At 39.1% G+C, this 15647-nt stretch overlaps 1 protein-coding gene across 1 annotated transcript in view; it reads left to right on the forward strand.

Moving 5' to 3' along the window:
* The first annotated feature begins 293 nt into the window (after positions 1-293).
* The window catches only part of LOC137645279 (arylsulfatase A-like), a 67216-nt gene continuing 51862 nt past the window's right edge, over positions 294-15647 (forward strand). Inside the window, exons 1-4 of the mRNA XM_068378097.1 lie at positions 294-446; positions 642-808; positions 3471-3595; positions 3907-4037. Coding sequence (XP_068234198.1) covers positions 294-446; positions 642-808; positions 3471-3595; positions 3907-4037 — 576 coding nt within the window. The remainder of the gene's footprint in view (positions 447-641; positions 809-3470; positions 3596-3906; positions 4038-15647) is intronic.

Consider the following 15647-nt stretch of genomic DNA (forward strand, 5'->3'; position numbering starts at 1 on the left):
TCAAAGTGAAAACTCTATTCGGGGTGAAGATTGCCATGTGTCGTATCAAGAAATATGTCCCCTGATATTATGCCATATCCTTAAGAGTTATTTTAAGGACACTTGCACCAGGAGTTAGAATTCTGGAGACCTATGGTCATATCTCTGGGAGTATCACTGTAGCCAAATATCCCTTACAAAACTGCGTAAAGGAACCTTCCATCAGGACGACATGGCTGATCCCAAATATATATATATATATATATATATATATATATATATATATATATATATATATATATATATATATATATATGATTAAATATATTTGCAGGGACACGGAAATAATTGAACAGCCAGCTGACCTCACAACACTAACCTATAAATACGTAGACCAAGCCCTGTCTTTCATCGATAATGCAACTGCCCGGAAAAATCCCTTTTTCCTCTATCTTCCTTTCCATCAGGTAGGCATACAACGTGTATTTAACTGATGTATTTTTTTATGATATCAATGGTGTACAATAGAATCTAAAGACAATAAATTTCCAGTTTCCCCAAATATAAAATAATATTTGTTATTCCTGTCCTGATCATTCAGTCATATTTCATAATAGTGCAAAAATTGAGAAAAATACTTTCTTACCTTAATTGTCCTTCAGGTTCATCATCCTCAGTTTGCTTCAAAGAAATTTTACAATAAAAGTCTCCGAGGAAGTATTGGCGATGCCCTTCTAGAACTCGACTGGGCTGTGGAAGAAATAGTGACTCATCTTAATAATTTGGGTCATCTTTCTTCAACTTTAATATGGTTTAGTTCTGACAACGGGTGAGATGCAGTTAATGGTGTGTTTTATTTCTAATATACGGTTGAGAAAGGCATTTTTTTTTTTTTTTTTTTTTTTTTGATTGATGTGATTCTAGATGAAAATATCAGGTTTTTCATCACATACCGATGATACCGTTTCCGGCCTGGATAGTTAGGTCTCAAATTCTCCTTTCACTCTAATGGTAACTAAGTATCTAGGATCCTTTCCATTTGATATTTGAGACATCACACAAACAACGTATGATATATTTTTGTGACAGAAGTATTTAGAGACGATCTGAATGGGAAGAATTGTGTAATTTTGTGGGATCTTAGTTATGACGATTAACCTTGAAGAAATAATTGAAAAACGCATAATATAACTTAAGAATAATGTTTTTAGAGAAGAATAAGTTATCAGTTAATTGAAGTTAATTCAATACCGTTGTTTAATGTTTAATGTTCTAAACAAAAAACAGTTCTGGCTGAAAATGAAATTTGCCCTTTATTTTCAATTATAGATAAACCATTTCCTTTTAGATTAATTATTTATTGGTATTTCAGGTCAAGATCACATAAAATATATAATTTCGCGTCTTTGAAATTAAACTCTAACGAAAGCAGATGATTTACATTTAAACAAACCTCATGATAATTCGTGATAACGTAATATCTTATTATTTTCATTTTTGTTATTATTATTATTATCATTATTATTATTATAATAATAATAATAATAATGATAATAATAATAATAATGATAATAATGATGATGATTATTATTATTATTATTATTATTATTATTATTATTATTATTATTATTATTATTATTATTATTATTATTATTATTATTAGTCCAGCTACAAGCCTAGTTGGAAACACAAAAGGGAAAGTAGGCCAGTGAGAATAAAAAATAAGGGCATAAACAATATATAAATAATAGAAAAAGTATAAAATATTTTAAGATCAGTAACAACCTTAAAATAGATCAGACATATGTAACTATAAAACGAGACTTATGTCTTCCTGCTAAACAGAAAAGCATTCACAGAAAGTTTCAACTGCCTGATTAAGATTAGTCCACAATCTGGTCACAGCTGGAATAAAACTTCCAGAATACTGTGTAGTGTTGAGCCTTATGATAGAGAAAGAAAGATTATTATAATTAACTGCATACTTAATATTGCGTACATGATGGTAGACTACAGTCAGGGAAGAACATTCCACAGTCTCATCACAACTAGAAATAAACTTCCAGTATACTGTGCAATGATAAGTGAGTCTTATGATAGAGAATGGAAGACTATTATAATTAACAAAATACCTATTACTACGTACAGGAAGGTACAGTTTGGGGAAAATTGAATGCAAAGTATGGTCAGAATTCTGAAAAAAAAACTTATGCAATATGCACAAAGACCTAACTGAACGACGGTGCCAGATATTAATATCCAGATAAAGAATAAGAAATTTAAGAGGCATTAAGTTTCTATCCATCAAATTAAGATGATTGTAAGCAGCTGAAGAGCAAATAGACGGACAATATCCGAAACAAGAATTAATTAAAAAATAAAATCCAAAGGAAAGACTAATCGCTGAAAACTTAAGACTTTCTTGATATACAATTTTAGAGTAATTAAAGAAGAAACTGAACGAATGTGTTTCTCAAAAGTAGATTTGTAACCAAGAATCACACATAGAATTTTGATTAAGTTGTTACCTAAATAGTTAAAGAGACATTATCAATTTAAAGTTCTGGACGTTGAAGAGCCACTGTCCTCAAACCTACTTATAATCATACTTTGAGTTTTGTTTGGTTCAACTTCATGCCCTATAATTTGTACAATGCACTACTTTTAGCTAGATCTCTATTAAGGGGTTTTGTATCCCTAGATCTATTAGAGATGAAATTTTTGCAAAGAGAATAGCACAATCTGCTCATGTAACAAGCTTGTTTTATAGGCCAAACCTTATATGCGTATATAGCAAGAGAAGTAACGGGTCCAGAACACTAGGCTACCTTGAGGAACACCAGATATTACCTTTCTCTGGTCACTATGGTGTCCATCAACAACCATTTTCTACAATTTAATACTTAAAGATTCAATAATGATTTTAAGAATATCCCCACCTCTTCCCATCTCTTTAAGTTTAAAGACAAAACCCTAAAATCAAGGCCAGTCATACCAACCTCCTGACCACGATCAAGAGATTTCTGTACAGCATTGGAGATTGCATGAAGGGCATCACATGTTCCAAGGCCTTTGAGAAAGTGAAATTGGAAACTAGGGAAAAGTGTATTACCTTTAGCATAGCTTAATAGACGTTTAGTCGAAAGACTTTCAAAAACCTTAGATTATATGGGAGTTATGGAAATGGGCAGTAATCAGTAAGGCTAGAGGTACCACAAAAACATTTAACCAATGGAGTAACATTACCTATTCTCCAACAAGTGCAAAGAGTAATGTATCTAGTCTTACGGTACTCCTTAAGTCATAAACGTTTGTGTGAAAAACTACAAATAATTTCTTTTATGTAAGTAAAATCAATAAAACTTTATAAAATGCCTATCATAGAAATATGTTTTACGAAACTATCTAGTTCTGAGCATAAAAAAAAATAAATTCATATTTCTTAAATAATTTTGTCCTGAATAGAAAATATTATAATCTTTCATCCTAAGACCAAGTTTAACACGCCATGAAAGAGGTGGGTGTGCCGGTATGTTACGGTGCGGCAAAGGCACTACCTGGGAGGGAGGCGTTCGAGTGCCAACATTCGTTCACTGGCCGGATTATGTCAAACCAGGTAAGTCAGTGCTTAGCTGCTCTCGCAGGTTCCTTAAGGAATGATGATTCTTGTAAACCATGACTGATATCCTGGACTACAATATGTTTGATCGTTTCAAAGATAACACAAAATTCTTGTTGACTGAAAAAAACTTTTTTATTTTCAAATAATGTTAGATTAGCTGCCTAAATAGATTTTACTTAATCTTTTTCTAATCTTTTAAATGTTTTTACGTTTTTTACTGTTTAACTTCTGTGGCATTTTAACAAAAGCTCTCTTATTACCCAATTATCTTTTAACTATGGAGGATTAAGAATCTTTTATTAAAGGAAAGACAAGTGCCTTGGCTTCAACTTTTGACGTACTTCCAACCATCACGAAAATTGCAGGAATTGACACATCTCACCTTATTCTAGATGGCATCGATATTTCTTCTCTTTTGTGGGATCCTGAAGCAAAAGTAAGTATTTTCTTGTCGTTGATTTGTTAATGATGGCACCTATTCTAAAAAAGCATTACTTTTGTCAACATGTGTTTGTTGGTTTTTCGAGAATAATAAATCAACATCTATATATTGCATTATTTTTCTTTGATAGTGCAATCTGTTTGTAACTAGTGACCTATATATTCCATATATCTGAGTGCACTATTCCTTGACAAAAATTATAAGCTTCAAATTTTATATTTCAAGTTCTTTAGCAATAATGTTTTGTTATCTGTTTTATTAAGATACTAACGAAATGAGAAGGATATTGTGGCTAAAGGCAAAAAGTAAAAAAAAAAAGATAGAAAAACGGAATTTAGTTACATAGCACGCTTGCTCATAAGAGAACGATTTAATATCATTTTTTTCTGACTGAGAATTCACTATTCCTAAGGGAACATGTACTTAAAGACATTGGTGAGTTGGTAAATCTTGCAGAGTGTTTCTTGGAAGCTCGTGGGATAAGTACAATTGGAACCAATGAATAAATCTACTAACCTTAACCAGAAATCCATGGAATAAAAGACATCCAAAAAAATCAGTCTGGTAAAAGTGAAGGTATATTCTTTGTATGTCACAAGCAAGGACACTTTGTGAAGGACTATATGAAAATAAAGTAGAAACCAAGGACCAGTGGATGTTCAAGCGAAAAGCACCAAGAAGGGAAGCAAAGAAAGAATTAAGGGAGGTAACCACTATCCAGATTTGTGAGAACATGGGGTTAGATACGTTGGAAGATTTCGTGAAAGATGGGAAACAAGTTGGCTGCAATGGCGTGGTTAAATGCGAGTACATAGTCTGTTTATAGGTAAAATAATTGGTTATATGACATAAGGTAGACATATAAAATACTCCAGAAGTACATTGCGTGGGGTTAATAGTTTTCCATTACAATAACAACATCCAGGTATAATCTCTATAAATGCTTAACGAATGTAATGTACATAAATTGGGTACTTACTCTAAACATTTCAATTCACGTCAAAGAATACTTGTGTCATTGTGTAGGGATAAAAGATATGGAATAAGGAGTAAGATATGGAATCTAGGTTAAGAACATAAGATATTCAGCCATTACTGTCTAGTGCTGTGGTGTTTCTCTGTCTTTCCAAATCAGTGTGTTCCACCCTCTAATATTAGAATGAATAGATTATTATCAAGTCTACGCTGCAAAAATGTCACTCTCAGCCGATCGTCTGCAGGTTAGACTGCAGACGACGTGGTGCTGAATTCGGCCGTGTTTGCTTCCTTTGCTGACTAAATCAGGTCTTTGATAGATGATGACCACTCAAGTCGTATGTTGCCAGTTATTATATTAAATCTTGTCGTTACCATACACACCAAAAATCATGATTTTTAGCTGCGTAGTTCATGTGAAATGCACATACATAAATATACACAACCCCGTGACCAAGTATGACTCTCACGCAGCCCATGAATTAAGCTAAGATAATTTATGATGAAAAAATACTCATATTTATTCAGAAATCATTTCATCGATATATGCTGATTACCAGCCAATTTTTATAAATTTCTTATTATCTAGATTTTTTCAACGTCTTTAGGCAAAATGTCTAAATAAATACACTAAAGGTAATCATCTGTTCCCCAGCTTGCAATTTGGCTTGGCAAAGACCTTGGATCAAGTGATGCTCTTCTCACAATCTCCAATGCAATACAGAAATCCCTTGATTGTGGTCAGGAGGTTCGTATGATTAGCCTTGATTTTAGTGCTACCCTTGACCATGTTAATCATGAGGCCCTTAGGAGTAGGTGGATCTTTTCTCTTAGTATCATTATTGAATTTTCAAGTAGTAGATCACATAGAGTGGTTGTTGATAGGTAGGCTACCAGAATGAGTATAGGAATGTGATTTCTGATGTTCCTTAAGGTAGTGTTTTTGGTCCATTACTTTTCATGCTATATACACAGGATGTGATTTGGCCTATGAAACAAACTCGTTGCAAGTGTAGATGATGTTACTCTCTTTACGTCAATTCCATCTCCTGAATATAGATCTGGGGTGGCTAAATCCCTTAAAAGAGGTCTAGTGTATTATGCTAATCATGGGGCATGAAGTTGAGTCCTAACAAAATTCATAGTATAATTGTAAGTAGGTCGAGGACAGTGGCTCCTCAACATTCAGATCTCTGCATCGGTCATGTTTCTTTGAATCTATATTATTATTATTATTATTATTATTATTATTATTATTATTATTATTATTATTACTTGCCAAGCTCCAACCTTAGATGGGAAAGCAGGATGCAATAAGCCCAGGGGCTCCAACAAGGAAAATAGCCCAGTGAGGAAAGAAAACAAGGAAAAATAAGATATTTCAAGAACAGTATCAACATTAAAATAAATATTTCCTATGTAAACTATATACAAAACAAGAGGAAGAGAAATAAAACAGATTAGTGTTCCAGAGCATACCCTCAAGCATGAGAACTCTAACCCAAGACAGTGGAAGACAGAGGCTATGGCACGACCCAAGACTAGAGAACAATAGTTTGATTTTGGAGTGTCCTTCTCCTAGATGACCTGCTTACCATAGCTAAAGAGTCTCTTCTACCCTTACCAAGAGGAAAGTAGCCCCTGAACAATCACAGTGCAGTAGATAACCCCTTAGGTGAAGAATTGTTTGGTAATCTCAGTGTTGTTAGGTGTATAAGGACAGAGGAGAATCTGTAAAGAATAGGCTAGACTATTCAGTGTACAGTACGTGTAGGCAAAGGTAAAATGAACCGTAACCAGAGAGAAGGATCCAATGCAGTGCTATCTGGCTAGTCAAACTCTCTAGCGGTAGTATCTCAACGGGTGGCTGGTGCCCTAGCCAACCTACTATCTATGTCTCATTTAAAATTTCAGGTGTGATTCTTAATTGAAAATTTACTATTGAGAGACAAATTCAGTCTGCTCTGCTTCAGTTGCATAAAAAAATTGATTATTGGGAAAGTTTTTAAAGATTTTGGGGGATCAATCTATTGCAAAGACATTTTTAATCCTTTCATTCTGCCTTGTTTAGAGTATTGTCTGGTCTTCAGCTGCGGAATATCACTTTAATTTGTTGGACAAGAACTTGCAGTCTATTGAAATTCTTAATCCTGATCTACATATTAATCTCTGGCACTATCGTTCAGTAAGTTCCTTAATGATGTTGCACAAGATGTTTGCAGTCAGATCTTCCTAGTCTGTATCATCCTGTACGTAGTACTAGGTATGTAGTTAATTCTAACAGTTATGCCTTCTCCATCATAAGGTTTAATTCACAATATTGTAGAAGTTTTTATCCCACCTGCGACCAGATTGTGGCCTGATCTTTATAATCGGGTAGTTGAATTGGTGGAAGTTCAGAAGTTCAAACTTGCAACGAATGTTCTTATGATGAACAGGTGACACAAGTCTCTTTAAAGGCTTGTATATGATAGATTTATTCTAACGTTGTTACTGAACTTGAAAAATTTTATATTCACTATTCGTTAATTCTCATATGGTTTATTAATATTTTAGTTCGTTTCCTCACTAAGCTATTTTTCCTTGTTGGAGCTCTTGGGCTTATACATCTTGCTTAGCTAGTAATAATAATAATAATAATAATAATAATAATAATAATAATAATAATAATTTTTAACAATGTACCTTTTATAAATGAGATCACATTCAGTTCATCTCTTCTTGAAGATACAAAATTCCATTTAAATATTCACCTAAAACTATTGGTAGTATCAGTGTTGTTCAGTATTTCTGTCCTATTTAGACCTGCAGAGCAAAAAAGGAACGGCCTTCATCACACCTTTGGAACACAGATGGGGTGCTGTATAAATCCAAATGTATATATGCTCAGTTTCAATTACACAATTCAGAAAATTAACAGCAAATACTACACCCTCCTATATGACAGCAACGTTGAACAAGCATATGAGCACACATTTGACTCTTAGTGTGCATGTTCCACCAGCAGTTTGGGGGTAACGCAATGAAGTGCAGGCCCCCCTGCAAGTTCCCGAAGAAATTTCGACACCAGACACCGCCGACATCAACCGTAGCCGCAGTAGCAGATCACGGCAAGATCGGTTTCTACATCCTCGACGTCGTATCCAACCGTAGGCTTATGGTTGATACCAGCTGTATGCAATCAATATTCCCTCCCTAACAGGCCGACCTAAACCAGGCGCCTAGAAGTGATGCCTCCTCACTCATCGCCAACGGATCTCCTATACGGTGTTATGGGACTAGGGTGCTTAAAACCTCAATCATAGGCCGACTTTACTCTTGGCCCTTCGCCATCGCTGACGTCAGACACCCCCTCCTCGGCGCTGACTTCCTGGCTCACCATGGCCTACTCACCGGGACATGCCGAACCCGCCCACTACGAGCTGGTCCCAGTATCACACCAATCTCCGCCGTCGTAGCGCAGCCCTACGCCGCCCCTCTTCAGAAGTTCCCCGACATTTTCAAGCCGGAACTTCGACAATCGCCAGGATCCCCCTCCAAGCACATAAACACAATGGGACCTCCCACGCATGCTAAGTTCCGCCGCCTCCCGCCGCAGAAGCTGAGAGATGCCAAACGTGCTTTCAAAGAAACGGAACGGATGGGCATATGCAAGAAGGCGTCCAGCCCTTGGGTGTCTCCGCTCCACATGGTAAAGAAACCGGACTGGACATGGAGGCCCTGCGGTGACTACCAGTGCCTTAACCTCATCACAACGCTAGACCACTACCCTCTGCCGAATATGCAAGACCTCACCAGCACCCTTCATGGGGCAAAAATTTTTACTAAAATGGACCTTCTTAAATCATACTTTCAGGTTCCTGTGTTCCCAGAGGACCTAAGATCGCCATCATAACGCCGTTTGGTTCCTACACCTCCTACACCTTCGGCCTACACAACGCAGGGGCCGAGTTTCAACGACTGATGGATAGCATCCTGCGGGACTTGCCGTTTTGCCTCTGCTATGTGGACGACATCTTAATCTTCTCAGGACGAAAGAGGAACACTGGAGAAACGTCCGTGCCATGCTGAAATGCCTTCAGGAGAATGATTTGCATTGTGCGCTTCGACAAGTGCACATTCGGTGCCATGAAGGTGGACTTGCTCGGACATCAAATATACGCAGCGGGCGTGAAGCCCACATCGACCAAGGTGGACGTCGTGAAAACCTTCACAACCCCAACAACCATCCGTCACCTTCAGGAGTTTTTGGGGATGGTAAACTACTACCGTCACTTCATGCCCAACATCGCCCACATCCTGACTTCCCTTAATTCCCTTAACAACGTCCTGAAGGGAAAAGCCAAGAAGCTCATCTGGGGTCCCCTGCAGCAACGTGCCTTCGACAGGACAGAGGCAGCCCTCGCTGAAGCCACCACCCCGGTGTACCATGACGACGGTGGTCCCCTGAAGTTGACTACTGACGCCAGCAACGTCGCTTGTGGTGCTGTCCTCGAACAGATCGTCAATGGTTACCTGCAGCCCTTGGCCTCCTTCAGCAAGAAACTCAAACCCGCGGGAACCAGGTACAGCACGTTCGAGAGGGGCCTCCTTGCCGTCTGCCTCGCCGTTTGCCACTTCCGGTACATGCTTCAAGGGACCCCCTTCACCATCGCGATGAACAACCAGCCCATGATCCACGCTTTCACGAAGTCTTCAGATGCATGGTCCTTTCGCCAACAACGACACCTGGCAGCCATCGCAGAATTCGGCTGCACTATCAGCTACGTACCGGGTAAGAATAACCCCATTACCAACGCCCTCTCCAGGATCAAGATCAACGCCGTCTACCTGGGGATTGACTATGCAAACCTCGCCATAAAACAGCAGAACGACCCAGAGGCACAGGACTATCGTACGACAGCATCAACGCTACAGATGAAGGACATTCCCCTCGGCCCAGCCGGGGAAACCATCCTCTGCGACACCAGCATGGGGCACCCACGCCCATGGATTCCCGCCTCCTGTAGAAGGAAGTTCCTTGATGTCATCCACGGATTATCACACCCCTCGGGTCGCACTACAGCCCGTCTACTATCTGAGATATTCATCTGGCCAGGAATCAAGAAAGACACCCATGAGTGGGCGAGAACCTGCATTAACTGCCAGACGAGTAAGGTCGACCGCCATACTGAGTCGGGAGTCGGCGATTTTCCCCAACCCAAGAGACGATTCGGACACATCCACATGGACGTCGCGGTATCCTCTGCCGCCTTCAGGTTCCGCAAGATACCTCCTGACGATCGTCGACCACTCCACTAGATGGTTAGAAGCAACTACTAATGCCTGCGCCAAAGCTCTCCTTTCGAGTTGGATCTGCCGCTTCAGTGTACCAGACGATATCACAATGGACCGAGGTTCCGCTTTCTTGTCAGAGATCTGACTCTCTCTGGCAAACCTGATGGGAACGACACTCCACAGCACCACGGCATACAACCCTTCAGCGAATGGCATGGTCAAGAGAGCTCATCGCACACTCAAGGTAGCCCTGATGGCGAGATGTACGGACAAACATTGGAAATCGCAATTCTCGTCTGTCCTCCTTGGCCTTCGCACAGCTCCCAAGGCAGACGACGAACCTTCTCCTGTGGAGAAGGTCTACGGCGAGGCACTTACAGTCCCTGGCGATTTCTTCCTTGCAACTACTGACGACACCAAGCTGGATCACCTGAGAGGAATCGCTGGGAAATTCAGACCATGCCTGAAAACATACGAGGACGGGACCAGACACTTTACGCCCAAGAACCTAGACGACTGCTACTACGTCTTCATCCGGGTCAATGCTCACCACCAACCCCTGACTAGACCTTATCACAGTCCTTATGAGGTTGTCAGAAGAACAGCCAAATCTTTCCTCTTGAACGTCCACGGACAGGAAGATTGGGTGACGATCAACCGATTAAAACCAGTGTACCTTGAAAGCAGCAAGAAGATTGCTGCGGGCCCTGGGAGACCCAGGATTCCACCTCAGAACAAATCATCCACCAGATAGGAAAAAACCACGAAACGACAGGGGAAAACGATTCCTCCGAAGCAGGGCAACATTCCCCTCTGCTCAAGCACCAGAGGGGAATTACGTCGCCCTCCACGATGCCCGCTGTCTGGGGTGGGGAGTACTTGTAAGGACATCATCTTACCCGCCATGTTTCCTCCCCCTGGACTCAGTATAATGTAACTTTAATATCTATTCCACACAGTGGATTTTGTATAATGATGTTGCGCTCTTTGAGAACTTTATTTTCATGCATAATAATGTATATTTCATTGGGCTACCGCCTTGGTATTTATAATTTATATTTGAATGAAAATACAAATGATTTTGGCGGTTGGAAATGCTTCCCTCCCGGGCTACTTGCCTGTCCGCACTCTGTAATATAGTTACCGTTGCATGTTCAGTAAATTTTCAGTGTCTCTCTGATCTTGTTGTCCTCACAATTTCCTTTAAAAGCGAGATAAACTTTAAGGGATTCTGTCTAGGATGGGAGTCATACGAACCCACAAGCTAGGCCACTGTTAAGGACTTCACCATACCTCCCCAACTACAATTATGAACATTAGTCCTGGCATATATTTCTAAATCAATTGGCACTTTCCCTGGCCACAGAACCCCTGACAGAACCATTAAAGGAAATATTCAAGAAGTCTACAGGCAAAATATTGTGCTAATATGACCAATTGCAATTCAAAATTTCCAACATGCAAAAAAAATCATTTGGGAATTAGAAAAGGATGGAGTAGATATTACCATCTGCAGTCACCACTGACTGGAGCAGGGAAAGATTGGAATTCATTTTGTTAGAGCAATGATGCAACTTTTCCTCTCTAGATGCCTTATTTTGTTGTAAAGGGAGTTTGCACCCGGCACTATGTGGCAGCCACCAAAATACTGTGGAGGCTGGTTATGCAGCTATAGGAGGAAAAGACTAGGCAGTAGCCTAGTCATTTTGGAAGGCAAGATGGTTCCTGCTCTGTTGCCCCTCGCTCGCCTTCATGATGGACCACCTCCCACTATTAAAGTTATTAGGTGGCAGAGCTCTAGCAGATGTTATTAACAAAAGGTTTTTCACCCTTAAACCTTCAGTTCACCATTAAATACTTGCCAGGGAAAGGGAATTTTGGCTCCATAATTCTTATCTCGTTACCCCCAACCTGAAGGTGTCACTAGATACAAAGGTTACAGCGCAGAAGGACATCGCAGCAACAGTAGCAGCAGTTATTGTGACGGTATTAAGTCAAGAAGATGGCATCACCTTGAATGAAAATATATTCCTAGAAGCAGTAACAGATCTTAGTACGTGCCTGGAAACAGATTTGGATTTGCAAAAGGATGCAGCAACTGACATGTTTACACACATCTTGTAATGTTAACTATAGGCTAACACTGATACAATTAGTGGGTTGGCCAGGGCACCAGCCACCCGTTTTGATACTACCACTAGAGAGTTATTGAGTCCTTTGACGGGCCAGGCAGTACTACACTGGATCCCTCTCCCTCGTTACGGCTAATTTTGTCTTTGCCTACACATACACCGAAGAGTCTGGCCTATTATTACCACATTCTCCTCTGTCCTCATACACCTGACAACGCTGAAATTACCAAACAATTCTTCTTCACCCAAGGGGTTAACTACTGCACTGTAATTGTTCAGTGGCCACTTTCCTGTTGCTAAGGGTAGAAGGGACTCTCTAGCTATGGTAAGCAGCTCTTCTGGGAGAAGGACACTCCAAAATCAAACCATTGTTCTCTAGTCTTGGGTAGTGCCATAGCCTCTGTACCATGGTCTTCCACTGTCTTGGGTGAGAGTTCTCTTGCTTGAGGGTATACTCGGGCATACTATTCTATGTAATTTATATTCCTCTTGTTTTGTTAAAGTTTATATAGTCAATATAGGAGATATTTATTTTAATGATGTTATTCTTCTTAAAATAATTTTTTTCACTTTTTCCCCTCCTCACTGGGCTATTTTCCCTGTTGGAGACTCAGGCTTATAGCATCCTGCTTTTCCAACTAGGGTTTTAGCTTAGAAAGCAATGATAATAATAATAATAATAGCATCATGCTTTTCCAACTAGGATTATAGCTTGGCTTATAATAATAATAATAATAATAATAATAATAATAATAATAATAATAATAATAATAATAATAATAATAGTAATAATAATAATAATAATAATAATAATAATAATACATACATACATACATACATACATACATACATAAATACTGGGAAGGTTGCTTGTGGCTAGTCATCCCTGAATCCCTATGTCACAGAGATGCAAGTAATCTTTACACTAGTTGTAACGGCTTAGATTCGATACTTAGTTGAACTAGGTAAACAGTTTATTGGTCAGGGAGCCCTTCAACACCATTAATCTACGTGCATCAACTATGATACGAATACTTTTCCTTCGGCACTGAAGCCAATGATTGCGAGTACACCATCCGTTTCGACTAAGTGGAGTAGATGAGATTCAACCAGACTGTAAATATATATAGTTTATGCTGAAAGATTGATGGGTTGGCTGGAAATAGTACATTTCCCCAGTGGCACTCCTTCAAGTAAGATGGCTTCCAAATTACATACCAGCTTTTCTTGATGGACACAAATGTGAAGATCTCTACAGATGGTGTGACCAGCTTAACAAGTGAAAAAATATTTTGATCCTCAAAACATGGAGGTGTCTCATTATGCTTAGCCACATCACTTTATCTGTAATCCATTAGGAGTGCCAAGACTACTGACAAGTGAGCTAAGGGAGTTTCTAGGATAATATAGGAGTTAATAGCAGCCTAGATGTAGATAAAGTCACTCAGTATCTACTAAAATATCTCAAAGCCCTATACGAGGTATGCAAAAGCCACTTTCACAACTGGTAACAACAAACCACTTAGCAAAAACTAGAAAGTCAAAAAGCGTTGACACCACATCCTCTGCCACCTAGAGCTACACAGGGCCATTACTAAAGATATGCTACCTCAATATCTAGGATAAGTTAATTAACACCTCAAGCCCCTACATTGGGGAACCCAGATAGAGGATCTTGCATTGAAGCTATGAGACATATAGGGTACATCATTATTGCATCCTATCCACACTCAGTATACCATCAAGATGGATAGAAGAGGTGGGGTATCATTATGTAACAAGGAACACCTGAGAAAGTCTCAGTCAAGACTTCCTACAACTACTCCAAACACACACACACACACACACACACACACACACACACACACACACACACACACCTGATAACCGGCTTCCAGCTATTATACAGATACATCTGCCACTTTTCTACTGCACTCCGCAAGTTCTCAATGACAAATGAAAGCTCATCAATCGGTGAGTGATCGTGTATATCAACATTTATAATGCATTCTCTCTTTGTAAAAAAGCTTAATAAATGTGCAATATTTTAATTTTGAGATTTAATTAACTTATTTCCAATAATCTGCTATTCTTCTCACTTTTGAATTGATGAGTTACTAACTGTGGAGTTATTAAAAGTGGGAAATAATTCTGGGAAGATCTCTCAGCCTTGGGGAGTGGAGCGCCAACACTCCCACGCTATAAAATCAGAAAACTGCAGTGTTTTGGCTAATTAACCATCATACATTAAACAGGATTATTCTATATTGCCTTTGTCATTACCAATACCACTTCAGTATTCAGATACTACATCTAGCTTGGGATAGTACACCCTAACATAGAGTGCTGTACAATAATCAAAGTAAAGACAATAATGCAAAAGCGTGAGGGGAGCAATACTTTATGGGCTATGGTGTACTAAAACTTACTTATGGGTCTCACTTTAGGGCAGGGTAAAAGGGACTGTTCACTTCAGCAACAAAGGTGAAAATGTAAGACATTTATAATCGTCCGTTTACAATGAACCCACTTGGAATTTGAAGTTCTTTTAACTAAAAAATTATCAAGATAAAGTAGTTCAAGTATAAACTTTGATTTCCTTTGAGGCATAATTCCAAGTGAGTCAATGAAATTACCAAAAAAGTTTATATAATTAATTTCAAGTGTTTTCCCGATGATCCAATTTATCTCTTAATACTTGTAACCATGTTGACACCTTAATCGCCTTACGTGTACAGAGAGATATCCTGTGGTCATAGGTGATGCATGAATCTTTTAAAGTTCTAAAGATGAGATTCTGAGTCATTTCAAGATTCCGTTATGGTGACTTGTGATTTTACTTCTCGACAATGAGGTTAATTGGGAGGCCCTACCGCTGCCATTGGAAAGGATGTTGCTAGAAGGTCACTCAGGACATGGTGCAATTGTTAACAATACTTAATTTGCCTTATTTTTGTGGGGTAATGGTAAAGTAAACTGGGGACCTTAGATGCACCCATAAACTTAGTCAGATGAGGGCAGGGAGACTGATTCTCTCAGGATCGTAGCTGGAGATCAACTAGGCCGTTTGAAATGGCCTACTTCATCCCCTGGCTGGCGTAATTCAGACAGGTGAAAGCAGAGATGCGTTGGACGTCTTTGCCTAAGCAAAACTTGAAGTGCCATGTCGGATTAATCTCTCTGTAGAAGCACACATCTTGAATGGTGTTTATAAGGAATA

This window comes from Palaemon carinicauda, chromosome 8, assembly GCF_036898095.1.
Source record: "Palaemon carinicauda isolate YSFRI2023 chromosome 8, ASM3689809v2, whole genome shotgun sequence".
Taxonomy (NCBI): domain Eukaryota; kingdom Metazoa; phylum Arthropoda; class Malacostraca; order Decapoda; family Palaemonidae; genus Palaemon; species Palaemon carinicauda.